At 43.6% G+C, this 26147-nt stretch overlaps 1 protein-coding gene across 6 annotated transcripts; it reads right to left on the bottom strand.

Annotated features, from left to right (window-relative positions):
* Positions 1-541: 541 nt before the first annotated feature.
* On the bottom strand, positions 542-15808 carry RAB9A (RAB9A, member RAS oncogene family). Of its 6 annotated transcripts, XM_075914631.1 has the most exons (3): positions 15652-15779; positions 2312-2455; positions 542-1624 (listed from the first exon to the last, which is right to left on the bottom strand). In XM_075914631.1, exon 3 carries the CDS (start codon positions 1588-1590, stop codon positions 985-987), a length of 606 nt encoding a protein of 201 aa, XP_075770746.1. In that variant the 5' UTR covers positions 1591-1624; positions 2312-2455; positions 15652-15779; the 3' UTR covers positions 542-984. The 6 variants fall into 6 exon arrangements, with proteins under 6 accessions (XP_075770746.1, XP_075770737.1, XP_025040278.1 ...); XM_075914622.1 differs by lacking the exon at positions 2312-2455 and having other exon boundaries at positions 15652-15808; XM_025184493.2 differs by lacking the exons at positions 2312-2455; positions 15652-15779 and adding an exon at positions 15337-15458.
* Positions 15809-26147: the final 10339 nt, after the last annotated feature.

Consider the following 26147-nt stretch of genomic DNA (forward strand, 5'->3'; position numbering starts at 1 on the left):
CAAACAGGATCGCCAGTAATAAAAGGTTGTTCCATGTTGCAAGTTATACTCTCAGGAATGGACATGCCTGGGTTGTGGGATGTAACTGACTAAAATATAAGAAAAAAGTTGTATTATCCATATCAATCTACAGGAGAGCGTGATTCATTCGGCCTATAAGAAAAACAGGAGAAAAAACTTATTTAAGCAGATGATGCCCTGCTTCTGCACAAGGAACAGATCAGTGAACTAATGGGATGCTTCAATTGCATAGAAGTCAATTTTTGGCCGCACGTTAAGTTCCTAAGCTGAGATGTCTCTTCTTAGTGCTGTGGAGCACAAACAGCATTAAGTAACCTGTTGCTGAATATCATCAAGATTTTAGAAGACCAGGTGAAGGGAAAAAACACAGAGACATTAAGTATGCAGGAAGTTTATTTCCTACCTTAAAATCTACAGTAGTTCTAGTGACAGAGACTTACTAGCAGAAAATCTAGATATTTATATTAACTTAGAATTTTAAGATCACATTAGAGATTAAGTACCACTCAGAACCAAAGGAATGTAATGAGACTGAAGTTCTTTAATATTTAGCATGTTATGAAATGGGTTTTAGTGAAACAAAAATGGAATGCTAATTTCATAAAAATATACACATACATATAAAAGTTGTTCCTTGCATTTGAATTAGAGAAAAAACCCCAAAAGTAGTGCTTCTAGAACTTTCAAGTTTCTCTGATTTACATTTAAAGTGTTTATCGTTGGATTTGTTAACTTTACAAATTATGTATTTATATTGAACATGTTTAGCTGACACCTTTCTAAAGAGAAGATGCCACTAATTCAAGTCACTCACTGAATGGAAGCGCCCCTTTGCCCCCCCAGTAAAGCAGCAGAATATTACATTTTAACATTAGAGTGGAACCAACTTATATTTGAGCTATTACTCCTTTTCTTATTTTTAGAATAAGTTTGTCAGAACTTTAGTAGCAAAAATACTCTAAGTCAACAGCAAGATGAACTGGGTTTGGGCTTCCGGTGAAGATGTACTGCATCTGTCTGAATTAAGTGATCTGATCTATCTTCAGTAGCAAGAACTCGTCGAACAGCTTCCTCAAAGGCTGCTGCAACATTAGTGGCATCTTTTGCACTAGTTTCAAAATAGGGATGGTTGCCGTTGTTCCTGCACCAGGTCTGGGCTTCTTCTGTAGACACTTGCCTTTCATTTATGTCAACTTTGTTACCCAATATCACAAAAGGAAAACTTTCAGGCTCTTTGACATCTGCATAGTAAATGAATTCTTTTTTCCAGTTACCCAAGTTTTGGAAGCTTTGAGAGTCATCTACACTGAATGTTAGAAGGCAACAGTCAGAACCTCTATAGAAAGGAGTCCGTAAGCTCCTAAACCGTTCTTGACCTGCAGTGTCCCATATCTGCATTGTGACAAAGTGTCCATCCACTTCCAAATCTTTATTTAAGAACTCCACGCCTATCGTGTGGAACAACTGCGTATCAAACTTGTTAGTGACATATCTGTTCATAAGTGAACTTTTCCCGACTCCACCATCACCTAGGAGTATTACTTTAAGGAGCGATGATTTTGTTGCCATTGTTATGAAAATAGATCCTCCTGTTTTCTGAATCCTGTAACATAAGAGAGATCTTGTTTAGAACAAACATTTTTTCCTTATGATCCAGACAACTTATTTTGTTAAATATTGAATTTCTTACACGCTCATGCATTTCTGATAAATAAAATAATAGTTACTAAGGATTTCAGTTGCTCACTAAATCCTACATGCTAAACTAAAGGAATTTACTAAATAGATTTATAATTTTAAAAAATGTCTACAAGTAGCATACTTCCCACTGGATCTCAAACAGGGATGTTGACACGTGAGGCAATATCTTTTAATATCCTGATCAAACTTAATTAAATAAAGTTAATTAATTAACTTCATTTAATCTTACTAAGTTAAAATATTTTAGCAGCTCATATTGGCAATGAAAGTGTTGTGTGTTATTGTGGGACTGTATATAACTTGCCTAGGAGACATGACTAATATAAACCTTGGGAAGTGTTATGAATTTCAAAGGACTCTTGAACAATGGGCTAAGATTAAACTGTCGGGGAGCTTCCTTGGAAAAATATCTATGAGGAGGACTTGATCTTTAGGTTTACCCTGAGGAGGAGCTCTTTCTCTGCAAACTACCTATTTCCAGGATCAAAAGGCTCAAACAGCACAGAAAGGTGATTCAAGGTGTTCTTGTACTGAGCAAAAGAAGTTATGAACTTGAAAATATGTGGGGCTTGACGTGCTGTTCACTTGCCCAAGCTCTTCTTGGAGCCAGGGTGATCTCCAGTAAGCTCATTTGCACATGTTCAGGTTCTTTTATTGTTTTCTCTGTAGTACTTGTACTTTCAGAATAAATGGGCATGGGCTTGCCACAGATTACTGTAACAGTCTGCCATCTCTGAAAAGAAAAAAAGGCAGGCTTACTTACACATTCTGACTTTGAGGAATGTACAAGTTTAGACAGAAGATGTTCAGTCTGGAAATTCTCAAGGAAGGTGATGGCTAAAGCCAGAAGTCTAAGTAAGGGTGATTGCCCTCTCTGGACCATGGGGAGAGAATATAGGTGCCATTGCTCTGAACTTTGACAAGGTTATCGAGTGTTCTTCAACCTATAATCAACCTATAATCTGTGTGGTTGTATGAATTAGCACACTGATTAGTCACTTCTAGACACAAGAGTTCAAACTAGGGATGTAAGCAAGTAGTCGACTACTCCCGTTCTCCCCCACTCTTGCTGCCTTTGTATCAGAGGCAGCGGGGCGGGGGCGGGGCGAAGAACAGGAGCCAGTGCTAGGAGGAGCTGGCTTAAAAGGCAAATGGGTGGGGGAGGTAAGGGAGGCTGCTCCGTGTCCCACAGAACTGCCCCTTTCCATGGGGGATCCCAGCTCTTGGCTGGGCCCCCCTGTGAGCTGGGACTGAGCAAGCCTGGCTGAGTCCCATCTCGCATCAGGTCCAGCAGCTACCCCCACCACAGCTCTGCATTTTAAACATAGTAAGAGCTGCTCTACTACATTTAAACTGCAGAGCCACAGCAGGGGTAGCACCTGGACTCGGCGCAAGCAGGAACTGAGCACCTTCCCTTAACTAATCATGCACAATTAGCCTCCTCTTCACATCCTTCATTCAAACCCACCTTGTTTCACTCAGTGGATATGTTTGAATGTGTTTTCCCAGGAATTAGTGGAAATCAGGGATGTGAAATCCGGTTAAATGTTGGTCAACCAAATGTTTAATCAATTAACCAACTAAGCGGAGATCTCACCACTCCAGCCCCCACACTGGAGCTGAGGGCTGGCTCTGCCAACTCCCAGCTCCAGCTGTGCAGGGTGGCCAGCTAGGACTGAAGCAACCCTCCACCCACAACAGGCTGCAGGTGGGGGGCTGCTCCTGGGGAATAGGTAACTGTTACCTGGTAAACATCACACAGCAAGGGTGCTATCAGTTACTCTTTCACATCTCGAGTGGAAACCTGTCCACTTTACAAAATCATGACAGTTAGTTTGTAAGACAGGTGTCAACTTGGTCTAACAAAGACCATAATATGCAATAATTCATACTTTACATTCATTGAAAAACCTGGGGGGGGCGCCAATAGAGATAAAGCCAGGCATTTGGAAAGTTTCTGCCTTCATCATCATCTAGCCACTTTTAATTCCTCATTCCACCAAAATTCATTTATCTTATATTAATTTGCCAAGCCCATATAGCCATATTGGTCTCTGGATATTAGAGTGACAAAATAGGTTATTCGTCTTTGGGCCACACTATTTAAAGTTAGGCAATGATGAAGTGGTACCCTCCTGGACACATGTACAAGGCTGGAATACATTTTTAAAATGTCATTAAAAAAATAGTAGTAAAGTGGACAATTTTTTTCACAGAGTTTTAAATCTTGGTAAATATGATCTTGCAAAGATGTTAAGCAATACATAACTACACACAAAGCCTAATGAAGTTTATAAAACTACTCATATGTGACTTCATGCTAAGTCTTTGTAGGATTATAGCTATATTTTCTAGTTATAAGCCAATTTAGCTATAGCTTGTGCCAGGATTCAGTATCTCCCACTTTTTTAAAAATTACAAGTTACATTATCAATAGAGCCCTGCAAATCTGCAGATGCAGATATCTGCAGCTCATTTTTGTGGATACAGATGATCAGTTAATTAGACTTTACAGTAACAGCACATTCAACAAATGCATCAGTGAAAAATCTGTTTTCAAGTCACTTAATTAGTGCCTATATTTATTGTAACTGTGTTTGCAAGAGGAAATCAAACACTCCCTAAGAATTGTTTTTAAGCACAGCAGCAAAAATTCATGATTTTTTTAAAGTCATGTCTTCCCATTTTATAGTTTTGAATTGCTAAAGTGGATGATTTGTATTTCTTCTTTAGTTTCCCAGATTTTACATAGATATTTTTCTCTAGCTTAGAATCATAGAACCATAGAGCTGGAAGAGACCTCAGGAGGTCATCAAGTCCAGCCCTCTGCTCTAGGCAGGACCAATCCCAACTAAATCAACCTAGCCAGGGCTTTGTCAAGCCGAGACTTAAACACCTCTAGGGATGGAGACTCCACTACTTCCTTAGGTAACCCATTCCAGTGCTTCACTACCCTCCTAGTGAAATAGTTTTTCCTAATATCCAACCTGGACCTCTCCCACCACAACTTGAGACCATTGCTCCACCCAGCAGCACCCTCTCCCCAGCCCCAGCACCCACTAGCACTCTGTCCCCTATCCCCACCAGCACATTTGGGACCACATTAGTGAGGCTTGGGGGTTTTTGGAGGAGCTTTTTTTTTTTTTTTTTTTTTTCCATCTCACTTGTGTGTCCCCAACTGACTTTTCTGTGGGTCAGTGACCTTTGACTCAAAACAGGTTCCTCACCCCTCTCACATATAAAGACAATGCTAAAACCTTTTGAGTTTGACATAATATTTTATTTAAAAATGAAGCCAGGCCAACAAGCCCCCAATTGGGACCAAACCCCCATTTCACTGCATCATCATAACACTCCTGCACCACCTGACCCCAAATCTGAGTCTATCATACACTGGAACCCCCATCCTGAGCTTCTTACATCCCCACACTCCTGCATCCCCACATCCTCAGTCTTCTGCCACAACATTCCTCCACCATCCACACATCACAAATCTGTGTCCTGAGCCCATCATACTCACAAACTTCTTGCCCTGAGTCCCTCACATATCCAGCCCAAACTCCTGCACCCTCATATCCACAAGCCCTGGCTTGCTCAGCACCCCAACCTTCCACCTGAACCCAACACTCCCCAGCCTAGAGCCCCCTCCCTGAGTCAACAGCCCTTTCTCCTGCATCCAAATTCCCTCCCAGAGCTTGTACTTCTCACCCCTTCCCACACCCAAATCCCTCATTCCCACCCCACACCTCACTCTCACTAGGTTGAGACAAGTATAAGGGCTGGTCAGTTTCAGCAACGGCTGACTTGGGGACGCCTGGGGCAGAGCTCCTGGAACAGAGCGGATGAGGCCTCACAGAAAGGAGATACGGGAGGGTGTCTTGGGGAAGGAATGTGAATTTCATGAATTGGTGGGTCCCTCTCTCCTCTCCCGCCCCACCCCACCCCCTTTTCTTTTTGCTTGACAAACCTAGGGGTTCCTTGAAATTTTGAAAAGCTGAAAAGGGTTCCTCAGCCAAATAAAATTGGGAAACACTGTTTAAGGAATTCTATTTATCTAACCATACATATATACTCCTTTTTTATAATTTTGTAAATATATAAAATACAAGATTAATTGTTATTCCCTTCTCAAAAAAGCAGCCCCCAAACAAGAAAACCTACCATGAAAAGCAACCCAGAAGCACCCCAGCTGCTCTGCCCCAGGCGTCCCCAAGTCAGCAGTTGCTGAAACTGACCAACGCTGACTACAGGAAGCCCGAGGCAGAGTTGCTCTGCCCCAGGCTTCCTGGAATCAGCCGCTGATCAGTTTCAGCTGCAGCTGACTTGGGGACGCCTGGGGTTCTTAAGTTGAATCTGTATGGAAGTTGGAACTGGCGTCCAGATTCAGCCTGTTGAAACTGATCAGCGGCTGATTCCAGGAAGCCCGGGGCAGAGCAACTCTGCCTCGGGCTTCCTGTAGTCAGCCGCTGGTCAGTTTCAGCAGCGGCTGAATTTGGACGCCAGTTCCGACTTACATACAGATTCAACTTAAGAACAAACCTACAGTCCCTATCTTGTACGTAACCAGGGGACTTCCTGTAGTTGCATATATATGAAGCCTAATCCACACTGCAAGTAAAAGTTTCGGTGTGACCAGTTAATGACCTCTCTCTACTCTTAATACAAAGAATTGTTGTCCACTTTTCATCATATAATGACTGACAAGTATGCATTTTTGTACACCCTAATACTTCACCAAATCTTGTTTGGGGACTACACACATGGCTAAAATACAGAAAAAAAATTTGGTTTCCACACATACTATGCTGCCTAATCATGCTCCTATCAGTAGCATTGTAACTAAAAAGGAGAGTAGCTAGCCCATACCACCGTTGCAGAGGACAGAATATGGAGAGGGTATGCATTTACAGTGGTAGAATCAGCACATGAAACAATGCACTATGAGATATCCAGCCACACAGAAGGGAGAAGAGAGAAAAAGCAAACTGACTAAACAAGCTATCCTAGTCACAAGGCCAGAAAATAAGGCTGTAGAAAGCAAGCCCCAATTTTAATGAGAGAAGCAGGAAACAATTTAAATAGATTTAAATCTTTTTTCCAATTGTACTTTTTAGGGTTCTTTCCAAACGAGAAGTTGATTCTCACTGGTTATAACCACTGCAACATGTCGATTTGCAACTAAACATAACCTTATACTAAAACAGATACTTTTTGATAACCAGGACTATTGTTTGAGATATTTAAAAGTGAGCCTCATATCTGTGGCCTCATATTTAATTATTTTAATAAATTATAGTAAGTTTAGGCCTTGCACATCTTGTCATTTTAAATAGATTTATTTTTAAAATATTTAAATCATTTTTTTCATTTTATAAATTTTTTACTTCATCAATTTTTATCATGCAGGAAAATAACTGTGCACCTTGCTGAGCCTTCATTGGAGCAAAACTCTATTAGCTGACAGTTACTAACAGCAACAACCATGTGGCATGTAAATACAACTGTGTTTATAGTCAACTATACCATTAACTGATTCCAATTTCAGATAAAAGTTGTCATTTGAGTAGAGCCAAAGAAACTACCAAGTCTTCACAGAGGGCTGGATCAATTTAAGCTTATACTTAAAAAGGGTAGTAAGACGTGGGATTCCAGGGGAGAAAAAAAACCCACACAATTGTGACCCTCAATGTATATATTTATTTGCCATAAACTAGTTCAGGGCCTAAAACTAGGGTGAGAAAGATGGAATCTGAAGTGTGATCCTCCAGTTACATTTTTATAATTTTCAAAATACAAGAATAGACAAAGGCTACGTCTACACTGGCCCCTTTTCCGGAAGGGGCATGTAAATTTCATGAGTCGTAGTAGGGAAATCCGCGGGGGATTTAAATATCCCCCGCGGCATTTAAATAAAAATGTCCGCCGCTTTTTTCCGGCTTTTAAAAAAGCCGGAAAAGAGCGTCTACACTGGCCCCGATCCTCCGGAAAAAGCGCCCTTTTCCGGAGGATCTTATTCCGGAGGATCTTCAAAGTAGGAATAAGATCCTCCGGAAAAGGGCGCTTTTTCCGGAGGATCGGGGCCAGTGTAGACGCTCTTTTCCGGCTTTTTTAAAAGCCGGAAAAAAGCGGCGGACATTTTTATTTAAATGCCGCGGGGGATATTTAAATCCCCCGCGGATTTCCCTACTACGACTCATGAAATTTACATGCCCCTTCCGGAAAAGGGGCCAGTGTAGACGAGCCCAAAGAGTATAACAAGAGCCGTGTCAGATAAAAGAGTTTCAATGGAAGGTGTTGATGCATAGAAAAACATTTCAGATCCAATAAGTTTTCTTGGAATTGCAGGCAGGATTTTGATATAGGATTTTGATACTCCCAGCTGGCTCCATAAAGCTAATATACTGGACCTGGTGCAATTTAAAAAATTAAAGATAGATTTTAATAATACTGGTGAAAAAAGCATCAATCCAATTCTAAATGTACTCAGTCCACAAGTCCCTCTATTTTTCAAGTGACTTTGGCAGGTAAATGTGAATGCTTTTTTGAAGTGCCTTACAATGAAGTAGTATTACAGTAAGTGTTTTAGCGGTCATGATCTTCCTGTACAAATAGGCAATGAAAAACAGTAGTTTTGAAAGAATACAGAGCAATAAGAATTAAATTTCTGATGAAATGAAACCTTTGCCTGCCCTTTTTCAACAAGTCAGCTAAGTGAAAACACGAACAGGAAAAAGTTAAAGCCACAAGTTCCCTTTAAGATATATGGATATTATAGAAAAATAAAGATGGTGTTGAAGAGTTAAAAGGCTTGGGGGCCTAAAATTGCTTTTGAGAGAAGTATTTATTTTGCTTTTCATTTATAACAAAACATGTTCCAACTACAGGTAATGATTTTGTTTCCAGGTTAATTGAATAGTCAAGTAACCTCATTAATTCTTATTGGTTAGATGACTATTCTATAGACCCTGGGGGACAGGGCCAGCAGTCAGTGTGCTCTAGTCTCACTCCTGAGGAGCCCCCTACCACTCCGCACTGCTGCCTCTGTATCAGACGCAGTAGCGCAGAGTGTTAGGCAGGAGCTGGTCCACGAGAGGAGCCATTTTAAAAACCAGCTCCCCTCACAGACCAGCTGCTTGTTGCCCTAGCACAGGGTGGCAGCAGCCCCTAAGAAGGGGGAGGGAGTCTGAGCTCCTGGACTCGGTGTGACCTGGAACTGAGCCCCGCTGCCCGCCTGGCTCCTAATACACTAAAATGCAGAGCCACAGCAGGGATAGGCCCCAAACCCAGCATAAGCCAGGACTGAGCTGGGCTCCTGGCCAGCCTGCTAAAGAATGTATGGATGGGAAGCGGGGGGTGGTGGAGATGATGCATGTAGTCTATAGCATTAATCTATAAGCTTTTGCATATTGGTTAACCAACTAAACTATTACATCCCTACTATCAAATATAAGATTTAAGACTGCATCAGGTGACTGTCTTTACCAAGCTCCAATAAACATTTAAGAAACAAATACAGCTTATTTTCAAAATTATTAAATTTTTTCAAATGGCAAACATTCAAAGAAGGTTCTTCCTGAAGTATTCATGTTTTCTTGCCAAATCTTACTTAAATGGAACCTCATAACTACCTAAATTTTGAATATATCTGTACATGTCATTACAATATTAGTTCTGAAACATGTTATTCCTGATCTTCAGTTACTGACAATCTTCAGTCAAGGTATTGTGTAAAGCTTCACACATTGTAGGACTGTCAATAGTTTAGAGATACTGACAACTTAAAATAATTTTGTCTAAAAAAATACCTACTACTGTTATACTACATAAAATTTAGACTGGGGAGACCGAAGGGAAATGCCTTTGACAACATGAAAACAGACTAGAGAAAGTGTTAAATCAAGGTATATTTCCTGTGTTTGGGGTTGAGTGTGACATTCAGACAGCAACAGAAGAGAGAGAAGACTTTAAAAAAAATACTTAAGTAGCTCTGAAACCACAAAAATTGCCTAAGACTGACCTCCCTACACTCCCCAGGAGCAGTATGCATCAGGAACTCCTTTCAAGTTTGTTTTACTTTTGTGTAAGCTCAAAAGCTTGTGTCTCCCTTCAACAGAAGTCGGTACAATAAAAGATTTTAGTTTACCCACCTTATCTCTCTCTATATATATATATATTAAGAGACCAATGATCCTTTTGCACTAAACACTTACATTTAGTTTTATTTGCATAGCTTTTGAAGTATTACTGCACTTCTATGTCCTTAATGTAACAAATCTGGGGTAAATCATTCCTTCGCCTCCCCTCCATTACCTTACTGAGTTCTGTCCAAGTTTTAGGCTTTTAGACCTAATTGACTTCCACTTCAGCCAATTACGTGCTTATAATTTTAAGCCAAGTAAGTACTACACTCTCTAAGTAGCTTATCTAAAAGTCAGATTGTATTTCAAAGCAAAATATTGCAAGGACCTCAATAAAAGGCAACACCTAGAAAAATATGCAAGTAAAAATTAAAATGCTAACTATTTAACACATTACATGCATTTAATGTGGTTTAGCTATGAGCCATTTCCCGTTAGGACCTCACAATTTTCAAGTACGTTTTGAGGAAACTGAAGCACAGAAAGATTCAGCAACTTGAGATTCAAGGAAGTCCATGTCACAGGTGCCAACAAAAACTAGCTATTTTCACACTTAGGCTACATCTAGAATATTTGTAAAACTTTTGTCAGTCAAAGGTGTGAATCCTGCCCTCGCTTAAAGTTTCACAAACAGAAGTGACTGTCCACATCTGCACTACCACTTCTGTTGGAGGTGATTTAATTATTCCAGCAGGAGAGCTCCCCCTCACCAGCATAGAGCTGCTACACAAGATGCTGCATTAGTAACTATCTGTGCCTCTGTAAGGTCTGTAGTGTAGACATAGCCTTGATGGAGTGTCAACTTCATGATGGCCCTTTTCCACAATAAATTATCCTTGCTGAACAACTGCAGGATGGCATAATATAATAAATTCTTCTCTGGTTTATCTTGGAGTTGTGGCACATCAAATCCTTTCTGGAATTTAGCAGTTTTCTCTGCATGCCACAAGTCTGAAGACTCTCCAATCACTAGGTTCTTTGGACTCCAACATCTGGTATTTTCCACATAAATACACACATTTCCCATAAGGAGGATTCCTTACATGCAGTTAACAAGTAAGTTCTGCAAACAGATTAGGGTCAAGTCGTAATTTTGTTTACACTTACAATTTAGGTCAACATAGCTATGTTGGTCAGAAGTATGAAAAATCCAAGTCTGAAAGAATATGTCTATGCCCTCCTAACACTCAGTGTAGATGCAGCTATGTTGACAAAAGAATGTTTCCTTTAAACCTACTTCCTATCAGTCAGGGAGATGGTGTTCCTATAAAAAAATTCCTTCTGTTTGCGTGAGCTGTGTCTACACTACAGGGTTATGGCAGCATAGCTGCAGTGCCAAAGTTATACCTGTGCGTAGTTATACCCTATTGTGTAGACATACCCTCAGAGGTTAGTTATAAAAGAAAGAATTTCTAAACATTGCCCATATGAATGCTGCAAAAAGCTGACACAAACCTTATCCCTTAGTGTTCCCAGTCGCCTATGTCCACTTCTGTCTTTTTAAAGGTGCAGTTTTAGGGTTAATCTACAAAGTTGCACATGTTTAACTAATTGCACATGTTTAACAATTTAGTTGAAGTTGTGCAGAAGACTTTAGGACATTTAGGGCTTGTCTACTCTTGAAAATTATTTAAATCCACACGCTACTTCAATTTTAATTAATTATTCTAGAATGAATCTTTGTGTGGGCACACATTCCAGATTAAGAGCGTCCACACAGAATTGTTCAGAATTAGGGATGTAAAAGAGTAGTTGAGTCAACTACTTGCATTCCCCCCGGTCCCTTGTTGCCTCATTATCAGAGGCGGGGAGGGGAACAGGAGTTGATGCTAGGGGGAGCTGGCTTAAAAGCCGGTTCCCCCAAAACCATCTCTGTGGTGTTGCAGGGAGTGGGTGCACTGCAGCTCTACCTTTTAAATGTAGTAAGACCCAGGAGGCTCTTACTACATTTAAAAAAGCAGAGCCGCAGTGATCTGTAAACAGTGCAAGCCAGGACTGAAGGGCTATGTCTACACTGGCAGGTGGTTGTGCCAGAAATTTGCAAATCAGGCTAGGCGTGGAATATCGCCAAGCCTCATTTGCATATCTAATGAGCCGCCATTTTTGCAGAAGAGGCTCTTGCGCCAGAAGGAGCGTCTACACTGCTCCTTCTTGCGCATGAAAAACCCTCTTGCGCAATGCCCTTATTATATATATAGTATCCCAATGTCTGTGACTCTGTAATGCTGTAGCATTACTGAGTCACCTCTGGGGGGCACTGTTGCCTCGCACCGTGGCACTCAGCTGAGTTCTGCACCGCTCAGCTGGGCCGCCACAGGGAAGCAAGCAGCGCAAGCGGCCATTTGGGCCGCTTGCTCCCCCGCGGCGGCCCGGCTGAGCAGCACAGAGCTCAGCCGAGCGCCACAGCAGGAGGGGAAGGGAGCGGGGCGGTGAGGTACACGGCCAGGGGGCGGGGCCCAGCCGTGTACATCACCACACCACACCCCTTTGCCTCCCATCGTCGTGCTTAGCTGAGTTCTGCGCCACTCCGCCGGGGAGGAGAAAGCGGCGCAAGCGGCTGTTTAGGCTCCGCACTTCCCGTACTGCATGAGGATCATGGAGCCCAAACAGCCACCTGCACTGCTTGCCCCCGCACGAGGAGCCCAAACAGCCATTTGGGCTCCGCGGTGCCCCGAATGAGAGGCAGGAGGGGGAAGAGAAGAGAAAGGGAGAGAGAGGCAGGAGGGGGAGAAGAGAAAGAGAGACGGAGAGACAGGCAGGAGGTGGAGGAGAGCGCTGGGGGGGGTGGCAGGAGGAGGAGGAGAGAGAAAGACGGACATGGAGGAGAGTCCTGAAAAATCCCGTTGTATGAAGGGTTATTGGCAAGTTCCTGAAAATAATCAGTGTAGCAGCATTGCGCAAGAGGGTTTTTCTTGCGCAAGAAGGGGCAGTATAGATGCTCCTTCTGGCACAAGAGCCTCTTCCGCAAAAATGGCGGCTCATTAGGTATTCAAATGAGGCTCGGTGATATTCCATGCTTAGCCTCATTTGCATATTTCTGGCACACCAACCCACCAGTGTAGACATAGCCCAGCTGTTCCTCCTTGCGCCGGGTCCCAGAATTACTCCCACTACAACTCTACACTCTAAATGAAGTAGGAGTTGGCCTGCCTACACATCCGGTTCCTACTACATTTACACTGCTACGCCACAGCAGCCTCTTATCAACTAATCGTATACGCAATACAAATTGTATCAACTACATGATTAGTCATTTACTCGATACTTAACATCCTTATTCAGAGTAACTATTCCCAAATACCTCCATGTGTACGCAAGACCTTATTTCAGTTTGAGCCAGGTTTATTTCAGTCTCAATCAATTAGAAACAGGTTTTTAAGGTAACAAATAACCTCCACACAGGTTTTTAAATAACTTGGTTTAACTGTACCATTACAAGACAGTGTTTAGACAATGGTATAGGTCCTTTGTCTCAAATTTAATCTAGCTGCACCCTTGGATGCAATTCAGTGGTGAGGCTGCCCTTCTGCATTGTTTCTCTATCACTTTGCTGTACTTATAGTTTACATCCTCTGCTGGATAGCTTATCGTCACATGCATGACAGACTACCCGATCTGTATCTCAAGGCAGCTCTACTGTGGATTTTTTTCTGTTTTGTTCCCTGCTCTCAGATGATTATGACCCACCTACCCACTAGAGATGTCAGCAGATACCTGGTTGCACAATTAACTAATAAGCCTGGCCTTATCAGTTAATCTTAACAGTTATACGTATTCTTCCTTTCCCCCCTCCTTGCTGCCTCTGTATTAGAGGCTGCAAAGGGGGGAAGGAGGCAGGAGCCAGCTCCCCACGGATGCCAGCTCCCACCTCCCACAGGTAGGGAAGCAGGCAGAGCTGATACATGCAGCTGGCTTTCCGCATGTGCTGGCTGTCCCCAAAGGTGGGAGGCAGGTTGAGCCGCCTACCCCAACACTGCTGCCTCTGTATCCCCTACTCACAACTTCCAACTCCTCCCGAGTGTAAACAGTTACACTTTTACAACACACACACATTTGGTAATATCCCTGGTATGTCTTGTCAGCCCTGGTCTTCCCAACTGATGTGTAGAATGTTGTCATGATCAGTGGAAACCCAGTGCACAGACACGTCTGGTGATCCCATAAATGCTGCTTATTGCTACTAGAGAGAGACAGGAGGTTCAGTATACCAGTTTCCATTGAAGTTCAGTCTGCTCTACAGTTTCATTAAACATTATAGTAAGCGACCATTGCCTTGTTAGTGGAGAAGCCATTTACTCACCTAGGATAAGGATTGGTCAACAGGTCATAGTGGGAGGAGCAAGCAAGCAGCTATCTAGCTCAGTCATCTTCAAATTGTAGATCTCAAATCTAAAGCGGGTCATGAGTTATCTTAATGGGATTTCCTAGGTCGGCAATAGACTCGCTGGAATTTGGAGCTGATGCCTGAGAAAATTAGCTTTGTGGGGTCATGGCAATTGTCCTGCTTCCCACCTCTTAATGTTAACCCTGATTCTAGAACACTGTGTATAAAGAAGTGTAGTAATTTTGTTATATTGAGTCCCAGTGCAACAAAATTTGAGAAATGGTGATCTAGCTGATAGTAGGGATGTAAAGATCATTCAGAATACTTTACTGGTTAACCATTTACATCCTTAGTCCTATAGGAAAGAGTAGGGGGCGTAGTACCAGTCAGAATGAAAGTTATTTGCTGAACCAAACACACTAGCCACTTTTCAAACTTATCACAAGACCTATTAGATATTTTTTTCCTTTATAAAAGAAGTGTATTTTTAAAAGCAAATAGAACTCCATAAGAACTGGGATGGGTGAAGACTAAATTCTCTGTGACTCCAACAATTCTCTGTGATCTGCATGATTAAATGCAGATCTAGTTTACCTATTCTATTGTTAGATGCTACTATGATGGGTGATATATATGAATCCTGTGAACACTCCAGTTCTTGCCTTTACACCTGCTCAGCTATTTCTGAAGCAGCAATAGTATTAAAATTACATGATTTGACTATGAAACTAAAGAAGATGCTGGCAGTTTTGACACAGGACTTTGAACAGCACTGAAATTATGATGGGGTTTAACTACACAGAGTCAGACAAATGACAATACATTCTCTTACGTTTGGAAAGAATTTTTTTTAATTAACCAAAAAATGTTTGTCCCAGTCTAATGTGGGAACTTCCCTCTCTCCTGTCGCATATAAGCTACATGCGTTTTCCCTTCTCTGTAGTTACCTCCTTGCTTGTTAGAACTGTTATCAGAGTTACTCGGAGGAAAGCAGATTTGGAAATCACCCTATTGAGGCGCCAAAGCCTGCCTGCCTTCCTTCTCAGCCGGGCCGCGGGAACATGCCGTGGCCAGGGGCTGCTAGTCACGGAAACATACACACCGCCCTCCCCCGCAGAGGCGGAGCGAGCCCGTGACAGGCGGGTGACTTGCCTCGGTGCTGACACGGCGCCTGCAGGGCAAGGGATCGCTCCCGCAGTCACGCGATCGCTAATCACGCCGCAGCCCATGAGCGCGCACCACAAGTTTGAGCAGCAGCAACTCGGCCCCCATCTTGAATGGATCGTTTCCACGCAGCGACACCCCCCCCCCCGGGCCCGGACCCCGCAACTGCCACCCCCCCCCCGGCTCCCAGCAACTGGCGCAGGCATCCCCGGGCCAGGGCGGACCCCGCTGCGGGGCAGTGGCGGGGGGGAGGGGCTGCCCGCACCCGCCGAGCCGCCGCGACCGGTGCCCGCGCGCTGTTACCTGCCGGGGAGACGCCGCCACGGGTGTCGGAGCCAGGGCTGCGCAGCTCCCGTCCCGCCGCTGCAGCCAGCAGCTAGACAGGGGAGGGGAGGGGGAGGAACAACATGGCGGCGGGGGAGGCCCCCTCCAGGTCATGTGACCTGGGCCGAGCGCAAGCCCCGCCCGCCCGAGGCCGCTGCGGGGGGGGGGAAGGGAGCGGCCGCCCCCTCACCCGACAGCCGCTCAGTGCGGGCCCCCGCCCCGCCTCCCCTCACACCGCCCCCCACCGGGCCGACTCAGGCCGGGCCAGTGCCCGGAGGAGCCGCCCGGCAGGGAGCCCGCCCGCCCACAAGGGTCCTGGGAGACATCAGGCCTCTCGCTCTAGTCGCGCCACTTGCTTCGTCCTCTGTGCCTTGTGAGACGGACGCGCAGGCACTTGGAGGCTGCTTTTTGCCGTTGGGCTGCCACTCTGCCCATCGCCTCCGCGCTTTTTCTATTAAAAAAAAAAAAGTTTGCCACCTAGTATCCCTGTTGAGAGAAAAACATTGAGTCATCAGCCACCCAGACACAACAGCCTTGTACTGGGATTAAAATAATTATTCCCTGTGCTCAGCGGCTAATTCAGAAGGAACTAAGGTCCCCTTTGCTCCAATCTCGAGGTCTGGCTGAGTGGGCATCCAGCGTTGGGTCATCAGGAGGACAGGCCACATCCCACAGTAGATCAGCAGGAGTTAGTGTAGTCAAGGCCTTAGAAAGCAATCGAGAGGCAATTTGTTTAGCCTCTGGAAGGTGACTGAACCTTTTGTGCCTGTGAATGTAGAGAAATCCCCTGAGGCTAGTGGCTGGAGCAGTATTGATGGACACAGAGGCATTTGCTCTTCTTGGCCAGAAACAGGTGGCTGCAACATTGGGATATTAAAGGAGCAGTGAAGGAAAGTAAAAAGTGGGCCCAGGAAGTGGGGAAATCTTGGGTAACACAAAAGGCACAAAAAAGGGACACTGATTTAGTAGGTTTATGAAATAGTTGCAGGTAGACAATAGCTCACCAGAGCCATAGCATTGTTTTATCTAGTCTGAGATTATGACTGGTTCTATTACATCACTCATGAACAATACTGCACATGCTCTGGCCTCACCCCTTATTGAGAAATTGCACTTAGAATAAAATAGTGCATAATGAAACTAAGACCACACCTTTTCTGTACCACACATTTCAGATATGCCTCTCTGCAATTTCATCTATGTTTTTCTTTCCTTTTTTAGCTAAATTTTCTGTCAAGCAAAAAACCTGGTTCAGCATGAAAGGAAAAGTTAAGTGAACCGTAAGAGACAGTATTTCCATGTTCAGAATTGAGTTAAGTGTTTGATACACTTAAAAAACAACAAATTGTCTGGTAGCACTTTATAGACTAACAAAACATGTAGATGGTATCATGAGCTTTTGTGAGCACAGCCCACTTCTTCAGATGACTGGAGTTTTGATACAGTTCCTCACAAAATCTTATTTCTTAAAACAGGACTGGATATGAATATATGAAATGGAACAATGTACTGTACTAATTGCTAATTTTATATAATAAATTAACTAGTCAATTGAAAGGCAGAACAAACAGCTTGTTAATTATATCTGTAAAGTAGAAGACATACTCAGCATTGCTTCCGTCCTTCAGGGCAGGGGACCGGAAGCAATCACATACTATACACATATAATTGTCCTGATGTAACCACAGGGTGCATTTGAACCTGGAGCTTAGTATAGAAGCCTCTACAGCCTGATCTATAAAACCAGTTGGCTTTCAGCCCATGTTGTAGAGGTCTCTTGTTCTTATCTGTTGTTGTGGTCTAGGTGTCACTGCATGGGACGGTGAACCACACTGGGGCTGTGTCTACATTAGCATCCCTTTTCCGGAAAGGGATGCCAATGAGACACATTGCAATTGCAAATCCCCAGGGGATTTAAATATCCCCCGCGGCATTTGCATTTACATGGCTGCCGCTTTTTTCCGGTTTGGGGATAAGCCGGAGAAAAGCGCCAGTCTAGACGTGATTCTCCGGAAAATAAGCCCTTTTCCGGAGGATCTCTTATTGAAAGTAGGAATAAGAGATCCTCCAGAAAAGGGCTTATTTTCTGGAGAATCACGTCTAGACTGGCGCTTTTCTCCGGCTTATCCCCAAGCTGGAAAAAAGCGGCAGCCATGTAAATGCAAATGCCGCAGGGGATATTTAAATCCCCCGCGGATTTGCAATTGCGATGTGTCTCATTAGCATCCCTTTTCCGGAAAGGGATGCCAATGTAGACAGAGCCTAGGTGTGTGGATTACACTGACAAAACCAAACCCTGATATTTCTTTAAGTTATGAGAAGAGGAAACTACATGCCAAATTTGGTGGTTCTAGCTCTTGCTATTTAGGAGGAGTTATTGAACAAACAGATTCACAGAGGGACACACAGACAGAAACTCAAACTCTCTCAGATATATAGTAGATAAAATGAGCAGAACAAAATGACATTGAACTAAAAAAAATGTGAGTACAACTGCAAGGCCATTGAAAATCTACTATATGACTACTTTCTCCTTTGAATTCTAAATTTATATGTACAATTGGACAGTGACAGAAAGCACAAAAAGTCTGTGAAAGATTATTTTCCTCTCATTTACCCAGAAAAGAAAGTTACTAAACTCTTAGGCTGCGTCTAGACTGGCAAGTTTTTCCGCAAAAGCAGGAAAAACTTGGCAGCTGTCTACACTGGCTGCTTGAATTTCCGCAAGAACACTGATGATCTCATGTAAGATTGTCAGTGTTCTTGCGGAAATGCTATGCTGCTCCCATTCGGGCAAAAGCCCTCTTGCGCAAATGCTTTTGCGCAAGAGGGCCAGTGTAGACAACGCGTTATTGTTTTGCACAAAAAAGCCCCAATTGCAAAAATGGCTATTGGGGCTTTCTTGCGCAAAACTGCATCTAGATTGGCACGGACGCTTTTCCGCAAAAAGTGCTTTTGCGGAAAAGCGTCCGTGCCAATCTAGACGCTATTTTCCGCAAATGCTTTTAATGGAAAAAGTTTTCCCTTAAAAGCATTTGCGGAAAATCATGCCAGTCTAGATGTAGCCTTATTGTAACTTTTGTTCTTCAAGATGTGTTGCATCTGTTCATTCCACTACAGGTGTGTGCACACCTTGTGCATAGTTATTGGAGATTTCCCCTCCACCACCCACTCAGAATGCTATGCAACACTGCACCACTATTCACAGATATAAAGGGAGGAGCTGCCTCCAACTCCTCTTAATTTCTTCCTATTGAATAGACTCAGAGAAGGGAAGAAATTTGACAACTCAAAGAAGAAAAAAAAGGTTACAAAAAAAAAGGTTAGTAACAATTTCTTCTTCTTCACCAGATAGCACATGTCCATTCCACCATAGGGGACTAACAAGCAATTTAAACTTGAGGTGAGTTTGCAATCTACTTGAACAGTGATTGCAGGACTGCCCATCCAAATCTGGCATTATCTCTGGTTGATGAGAGTTGGTGTAGTGAGAAGCAAAGACTGATGATTAGGTTCCTAGCTTACAAATGTCCAAGATGTGCGCACAAGCCTCAAAGACTGAAGAAGATGCCTGAGATGTGGTTGAATGAACAAGCTGTGTACTCTGGAGAGCATTATTAGCCAGTTGATAGCACTAACAAACACAGCTGGAAATCCACGAGGAATGACAACAAGCATAACCAAACCTGAGTACTTTCCAATCATTTATAAGTTACTAGAGAGACTTTACCAGCCAGAAATCTATTCCATCATTGCTACAAATGATACAAGGATTTTGCAATCATTTATATGTATATGATCTACTAACCATTTATAACTCTCTTCAGGCATGTCTACACTACGAAATTATTTTGAAATAGTTAAATTTGAAATAACTCCTAAATTAACTATTTTTAAATAACCTTCTCCGACAAAGAAAGCAGGAATACAGATTTTGAAATAACCAGCCAGTTATTTTGAAATAACAGGTTTGGTAGTGTGGATGCTCTGCTTAGTATTTTGCAATAACACCATAGGGTAGACTAGGGCTTCTTTTGTTAGTAAATCTTAAAGTGGTTTACTGAGGATTTGTTTACAGTGTGACGTCTGGATAAGATCTTAGATACATATTGCCATGAAGATAAATGCCTAATTCTCAGATATGGTGAATGAGATTTTCAATAACCCCTTACCATATTTGGCTCTCATAGAGACAAGTGCTGGAATGCCTAAAAGGGACTGTGTTTGGCTCTTGTTAATAAGCAGGGCTCGACAATTAGGTAATCTACTTGCCACAGGCCAAGAGATTATAGCCCAGCACGGCGCCGCAGCACGATCAGCACATGCGCAGCGTGATCAGCGCATGCGCAGCATGCTGAACTGCGCGGCTGGTGAGTGGTTCTCGCCACGGCTTGGCAAGCCCTGTTAATAAGTGTGGCATTATAAAAGCTCTTCTGTTACTAGCTTGGTGAATCTAATGATAGAATAAACTACCAGTCTGGGGGAATTGTCTGCCCTATTTTTTGTAGTCTGCTCTGGGTGTGGCATTTTCAGTATGGTGCATAAGGGCACCCAATCACAACAGGTAGGACTTGTTTCAGAAACATGAAACACTCCAATATATGCTGAATAGGCCACTAAACACCTTTCTGTTCGGACCAAATGAAGAATTTTTTCAGTTTAGTAAGGTAAGTTGACCTAGATGAAGGCTTTCTATTTAGTTGCACTTCCAGTACTTCTTTAGAACAAGCACTTTCCCAGGCTGTCATCTAGGTTTTCAGGTGGAGGGCATGCACATTGGCATGAGAGGTTGTCATGGTTCCAGGAGATCACATCTGTATCCCACAGGAGTGATAGTGGAGATATGACCAATGATTGATGGGGCCACACAAAAATGTAAGATGAATACAATCGTTAGCTTTGGACATTTGCCGCCAAAACACCACCTTTGCACACAGCATGTGGTTATGCTCACAGCACCACCAAGCTGCACACGGCACAGAATCTGCACAAGGCCCCAAAGTTTTGCACTGGATATGCCTTGCTTTTGCACTTGGGACCCTCAGGACTTTTCCTGCCTTGGGCTCTACATAATCTGGATTCCTGAGGAGATCCGGTTGGCAGTTTCCCGTACCATCCTGGAGGAGAGTCGTTCCGTTGTCAGAGACTGTGGTGAAGGCCCAGTCCAGTGACAGACCAGACCTGAATCCACTGCCACCCACAGGGTGCTTTGGCCCACAGCTGTAGCAATAGCTCAGCTCAATGAGCGTCAGCTACCTGCTTCTCCCCACACCATTGGGATTGTGACCACAGAGCTCCGTCCATCGTTCTGTGCCTTCTGTGGCGAAGGCCCTTCAAGGCACCCAGAACTGCCCTGTTTGCAATCCACAAACTGTACACTGGTCTGTTGCAAAGGCAGGGACTAATCAGTGAACTGAACTGTTTGCCATACTATCGGGAGCATCAGGACGCCTCAGTGTTCCTGCCCTGAAAGCTACCACCAGCTAAAGGGTTGAAGGTCCTGAGCTTCAAGCTGCCTCAGACAAACTGAGTATAAAGTTCTGACGTTTGTTATATCTATCTTGTCTTCTATTATATCAGAGGGTGAGGGGTTGTTGTATCTGTTCAGTGTTTGTAAGGTTTTAACTTACATGTTATCTGTTGTACTTTACAATATACTGTTAAATTTGAACACTATACGTGTCTGTGTTTATTCAGACTGGAGCTGAGAAATCCGCTGGTGACAGATACGGTGGTTTCCAGGTCGGACCATCTTCTGGGACAAAGGCATTTAACATAGTTTAAGATCAGGCCCATTAAATTTAGTTTACTAGTGCGCCTTTGCTGGTAACACAATCTTGTTTGACTTTGGATAAAAAAGGAGCAGAACTTGAGGGAAGGCATTAGCAGGCCCTTCATCAGAATAGCAGAAAGGCCAATGAATCTGGCATGTGGTCTGCTCAAGAACAATACAAATTATTTGTGTTGGTTTTTTATGTAAATAGGTCAACTAGGGGCATTTTGAACCCCTGGAACATAAACCACTTTCCAGACTGATGGAACTGGCAATTCTCAAACAGAACTCGTGTGACATAATGTTATCAACCAAGCACTCTTTGTCTACCTAGAACATGGCTGTAGGGTTACCAGATGATTTAACAACAAATACCAAACACCCTTCCCCACCCCAAAAAAACAGGACAAAATTCTGTTGAGAAAAAAAAGGGGGAGGGGGGCACCAAAGTTGTTAAGCAAAAGTTGCACCACTCCCTCCAGTTTGGGGCCACACACTAACTCCCAGTACACCCACCCCTCCCCCAGAGCCAGGCCCTCCTAAAGCCCCCCCATCCCAATGCACTCACCCCTGCATCAGACCCAGGTCCCCCTAGCAATGCACTCACCCTTCCCCCTCAGCCAGGCATCCCCAGCACCGGGAGCACCCCACCCCAATCAAATCCCGCCCCCACGGAGCCAGGCACTGGAGGAACGAGATGGATGGGTAAGTTAATCTTACTTTTAAAGTCGCTGTTCCTGCTGCGTGGCCCAGCTGCCTTGGCTCACATTGTGTAGAGGGAGGCATCACGTGGCCAGCTCCCCGGTCTCTGCTGGTCATGTGGGCCAGAGCAGCATGCACTCTGTTTCCAGCCCAGCGTGGTGCCCAGCCACTGTCCCTTCCTGTCCCCCTTCGCTATGACTCTGCCGCGATCCTCACTTCCCCGTCAGACGTGGCAAAGGAAAATTGTCCCCACCGGGCTTCCATCCGAGGGAAACATGAAATACCAGACATTTTACATATCTGGTATTTCCTGTTTTTGTTTTTCTTACCGGCCCGAGCCCACAAATAACAGATTGTCCGGGTGAATACCGGACACCTGGTAACCCTACATGGCTGCTTTCTGCCCCTTGATATGTGGAATGTATATCATGCAAGTTGAATACATTGGTCAATGCTTCCTGACATTTATATGGAGCTTTAGATCTTAGATAGACCAAGACCTTGTGTTTGTAAGTTAGCTCCCCAACCTAGAGCCAACATATCTATGACTAGTGTTAGTGTCTGTGGAGCAGTAAAGGGGACTCATAAATACTCCAAGGTTAACCATTCTTGCAGCTTCCTGAAATCCTGCCTGGCATGCTGCACCATGTAAGGGCATGTAGTCATGTGTGCTAAAAGCTTGACACAGTTATGCACTCTAGTGACAGAATGTGCTTTTAGATCTAGAACAACGGCCCACATTGTTTAGAATATCCAGCCCAATAGAAAGACCAGGCTCACCCCCAACAAATAATATTTTCTGAACAAGAGGCAAGACAGATTTCTCTGTATTGGCTTGGAACCCCAGCGCATAAAAGGTGAATTGAATAGTAGCCACACCTGACAGTACCAGAGATCCGGACTGGCTTCTTACTAGCCTGTTATCTATGTAAGGGAATACATAGGGTCCTGATTTTGGCAAGTCAGGAGTGGCTTAGTATGGGGAGGATCCAGATGTGGGATGTGAGGTTTCTGTATGGGGAAATCTGGGTGTGGGCAGCTTAGTGGGAGATCTAGATGCATGGGGTTCATTGGGGGTTTCCAGGGCAATGGGACTCTCCTAGATCTAGGTGAAGGTGGTGGGGCTCAGTGTGGGGAGGGAAGATCTGAGTGTTGGGGGTCTTGTCTGAGGGTCCAGGCACCAGGGGAGTAGAGCTTAATAGGGTAGGGACGCAGGTGCAGTTGGTTGGTGCTCAGTGGGGAAGGGGTCTGGGTGTTTCATCAGAGGGGTCCAAGTCTAGCGGGGTAAAGCTTGTCAGGGTGAGGGTTTGATGGGCCTACTTAACCGGGGAGACCCAGTTGCAGCTGAGGGGATGCAGTATGCTGAGCTCCTATCCCCTTTTCTTTCCTAACTCATTCCCCATCCCCACACTCCAGGGATGCTGAAACAAAATGTAGAGTGGGGGTACTGAGAGCTGTTGAAACAAACTGTAAACCCTGTATATAATGGAAACCATATCAAGCCAGGAGGTACAGCAACACCCCCACATAGCCCTAGTTCCAACACTTATGCCTCAATCTCCCCCACCCTGTTCCACTCCCTTTCTTCCCTACTGCCTCTTACCTCTCCCCCTTTCCTTCATTTTCCCCAGCCCCACCCTGGGTACTCACTGTTGCACAGGTAAGAGGAAGGCTCTCAGCACACAGGAGGAGGAACTTGACTAGCATTAAGACACAGGTGGTAATGCTCAGCTGAAGTCAGCAGCTCAGGCTCCTTCAGCTGGGCAGCTCTGTACTTGCACAAATGAAGATGGTGGGAAGTGGCATATAACCCTGTGTATGCCTCAACTCTGCTTGGAGGGGCAATCACCCTGCAAAACTGCAATCATGGTCATATCCTCTCCTTCCCACCTGGCTTCCTTTTGCTTTCCTGACATTTTCTGCAGGGAAGCACTGGAATTCTGCAGGCGGGGCATTTATTGGCATGCATTCCCACAGAATTGCCCAAGTAACACAGTGGTGGGAGGCAGCAGCGGGCACTTCCACTGCCCCCAATGGGTGTTGCTGAGGGGATCATCTCGTACAATTAGGCATGAAGTGGGCACACACTTTTAGTGAAATGAATATGTGCAATCACTCAAAGTAGTACTACTCTTAATTTTTTACTATGTAAATAATGGCAGTTATCACAACAATTCCATAACTACAGTTGTCAATAACCAGATATCTTGTTAATGCTCTTAGGAAGTTATTTCATCGGATTCTGTCGCTCACAACTTCATAATCTGCTCAGCATTATGGCTACAAACTCTACTATTGAAATATAAAAAATTGTTTCCCTTTCCATGTATTACAGAACTTGGCTGAGTACTGTGTCACTGGAGCTGCTTCAAAATCTTTATACTAGCTGAATAAATTATTTGTAAGTGTCCATTGTTCAGAGTACAAAATAAACACTGCCTGTTACAAAATGTTCTAATATGTACGGCATTTGTGTACAGCTGTCTTCAATAACTGGAAGACCTCCCAAATTATAGTATGAAGAATTTTATGTATAATGGACACTTCAGTTTTTGGAGGGTGGCACTTTTTTTAACCTTTCTCCTGCAATCTAAAAGATTGCTAGGTCTTCTACATTTAGCATGAATAATTCCACTGAAATCAATGTGACTACTCCTATCCATAAAGTTTAAGTATTTGCAGGATCAGGATTTGATTAATTATACAAAGGAAGGAGCGGGCACTGAGTGTACCCAAAAGTACTATAAATTACACAAGCAAATACAAAAAAAGTATTCTTATTGACTTGTTCTCACTTACACAGCATAAAATGTTACTTTTAAGAGCAGATACACAAATTTCAGACAGATGTGATTTTCTTTTAACTTGACAGTTTTCCTTTAGTTAACTTGTAATTCACCAATAACAGGTTTCTCCTCTCATCTCCTTAATGGATCTCTCTAAAAGCTTTTATTTGTAGAGCCCTGTGCAGATAAAAAATTTGTATTCACAGCCACCTCTGTATCCTCAAAAATGAGCCATAGATATCTGCACTGACATCTGTGAATGAGAATACATCTATGGATATAAAACAGATATCCATAGATTTGCATGTCTGTGTTTATTTGGTTGGCATGTTCTCAGGATCATGCATTAGCAGATAGTGGCAGCCACGTCTCATTTGTGCGAGACATATAGGTGGAGTAACCATTCTAAACTTCTTTGGAGCTGGCTGAGCTAGGCAGATTCTCTTAAGTTTCTTTGCCTTGGTCTGCAAAACACCTGCTATGGTGTCAAGTACAGCCTAGACTTATATCACACATGTAGGCATTTTACTGTGTTTATACAATAGGAAACAATTCCCCTGGGCTATGTCTATATTGGCAAGTTTTTGCGTTAGAGTATTTGAGTAAGAGAGCGTCTATACTGGCATGTGCCTTTGCGCAAAAGACGTGCTTTTGTGCAAGAGCATCCGTGCCAGTGTAGATGCTCTCTTGCGCAAGAAAGCTCCGATGGCCATTATAAACATCGGGCTTTCTTGCACAAGAAATTGATGTTGCCTGTCTACACTGGCCTCTTGTGCAAGAACAGTTGTGCAAGAGGGCTTATCCCTGAGTGGGAGCATCAGAGTATTTGCACAAGCACTGATTTTATACATTAGAACGTCAGTGTACTTGCGCAAGTACTCATGGCCAATGTAGACGTAGCCCCCTGGTGTATAAAGCAAACTTGAAAAAAACCAAAGGACTATAGCATTAATACTGCGCCATCTAGCCAAATAATTATGAATTTCATAGTTTCTAGCAATAATCCTGTTTTGTTGTTAACACAGCCCCACTTCCTTCCATCAAGACAGTGTTATTTTTACTGTATTCTCTCTACATCACACCAAGTTGAAGGAATTCTAGGCTGAGAAAATTGGGAATGAATAAAATGACTATTTCCTCTAGAATTTAAGTTCTGATGTGTTATAAATAGCAGAGAAAGTATATACAGTAGACTTCCGATAATCCGGCATCCC

The sequence above is a fragment of the Pelodiscus sinensis genome, chromosome 1 (assembly GCF_049634645.1).
Source record: "Pelodiscus sinensis isolate JC-2024 chromosome 1, ASM4963464v1, whole genome shotgun sequence".
Taxonomy (NCBI): Eukaryota; Metazoa; Chordata; order Testudines; family Trionychidae; genus Pelodiscus; species Pelodiscus sinensis.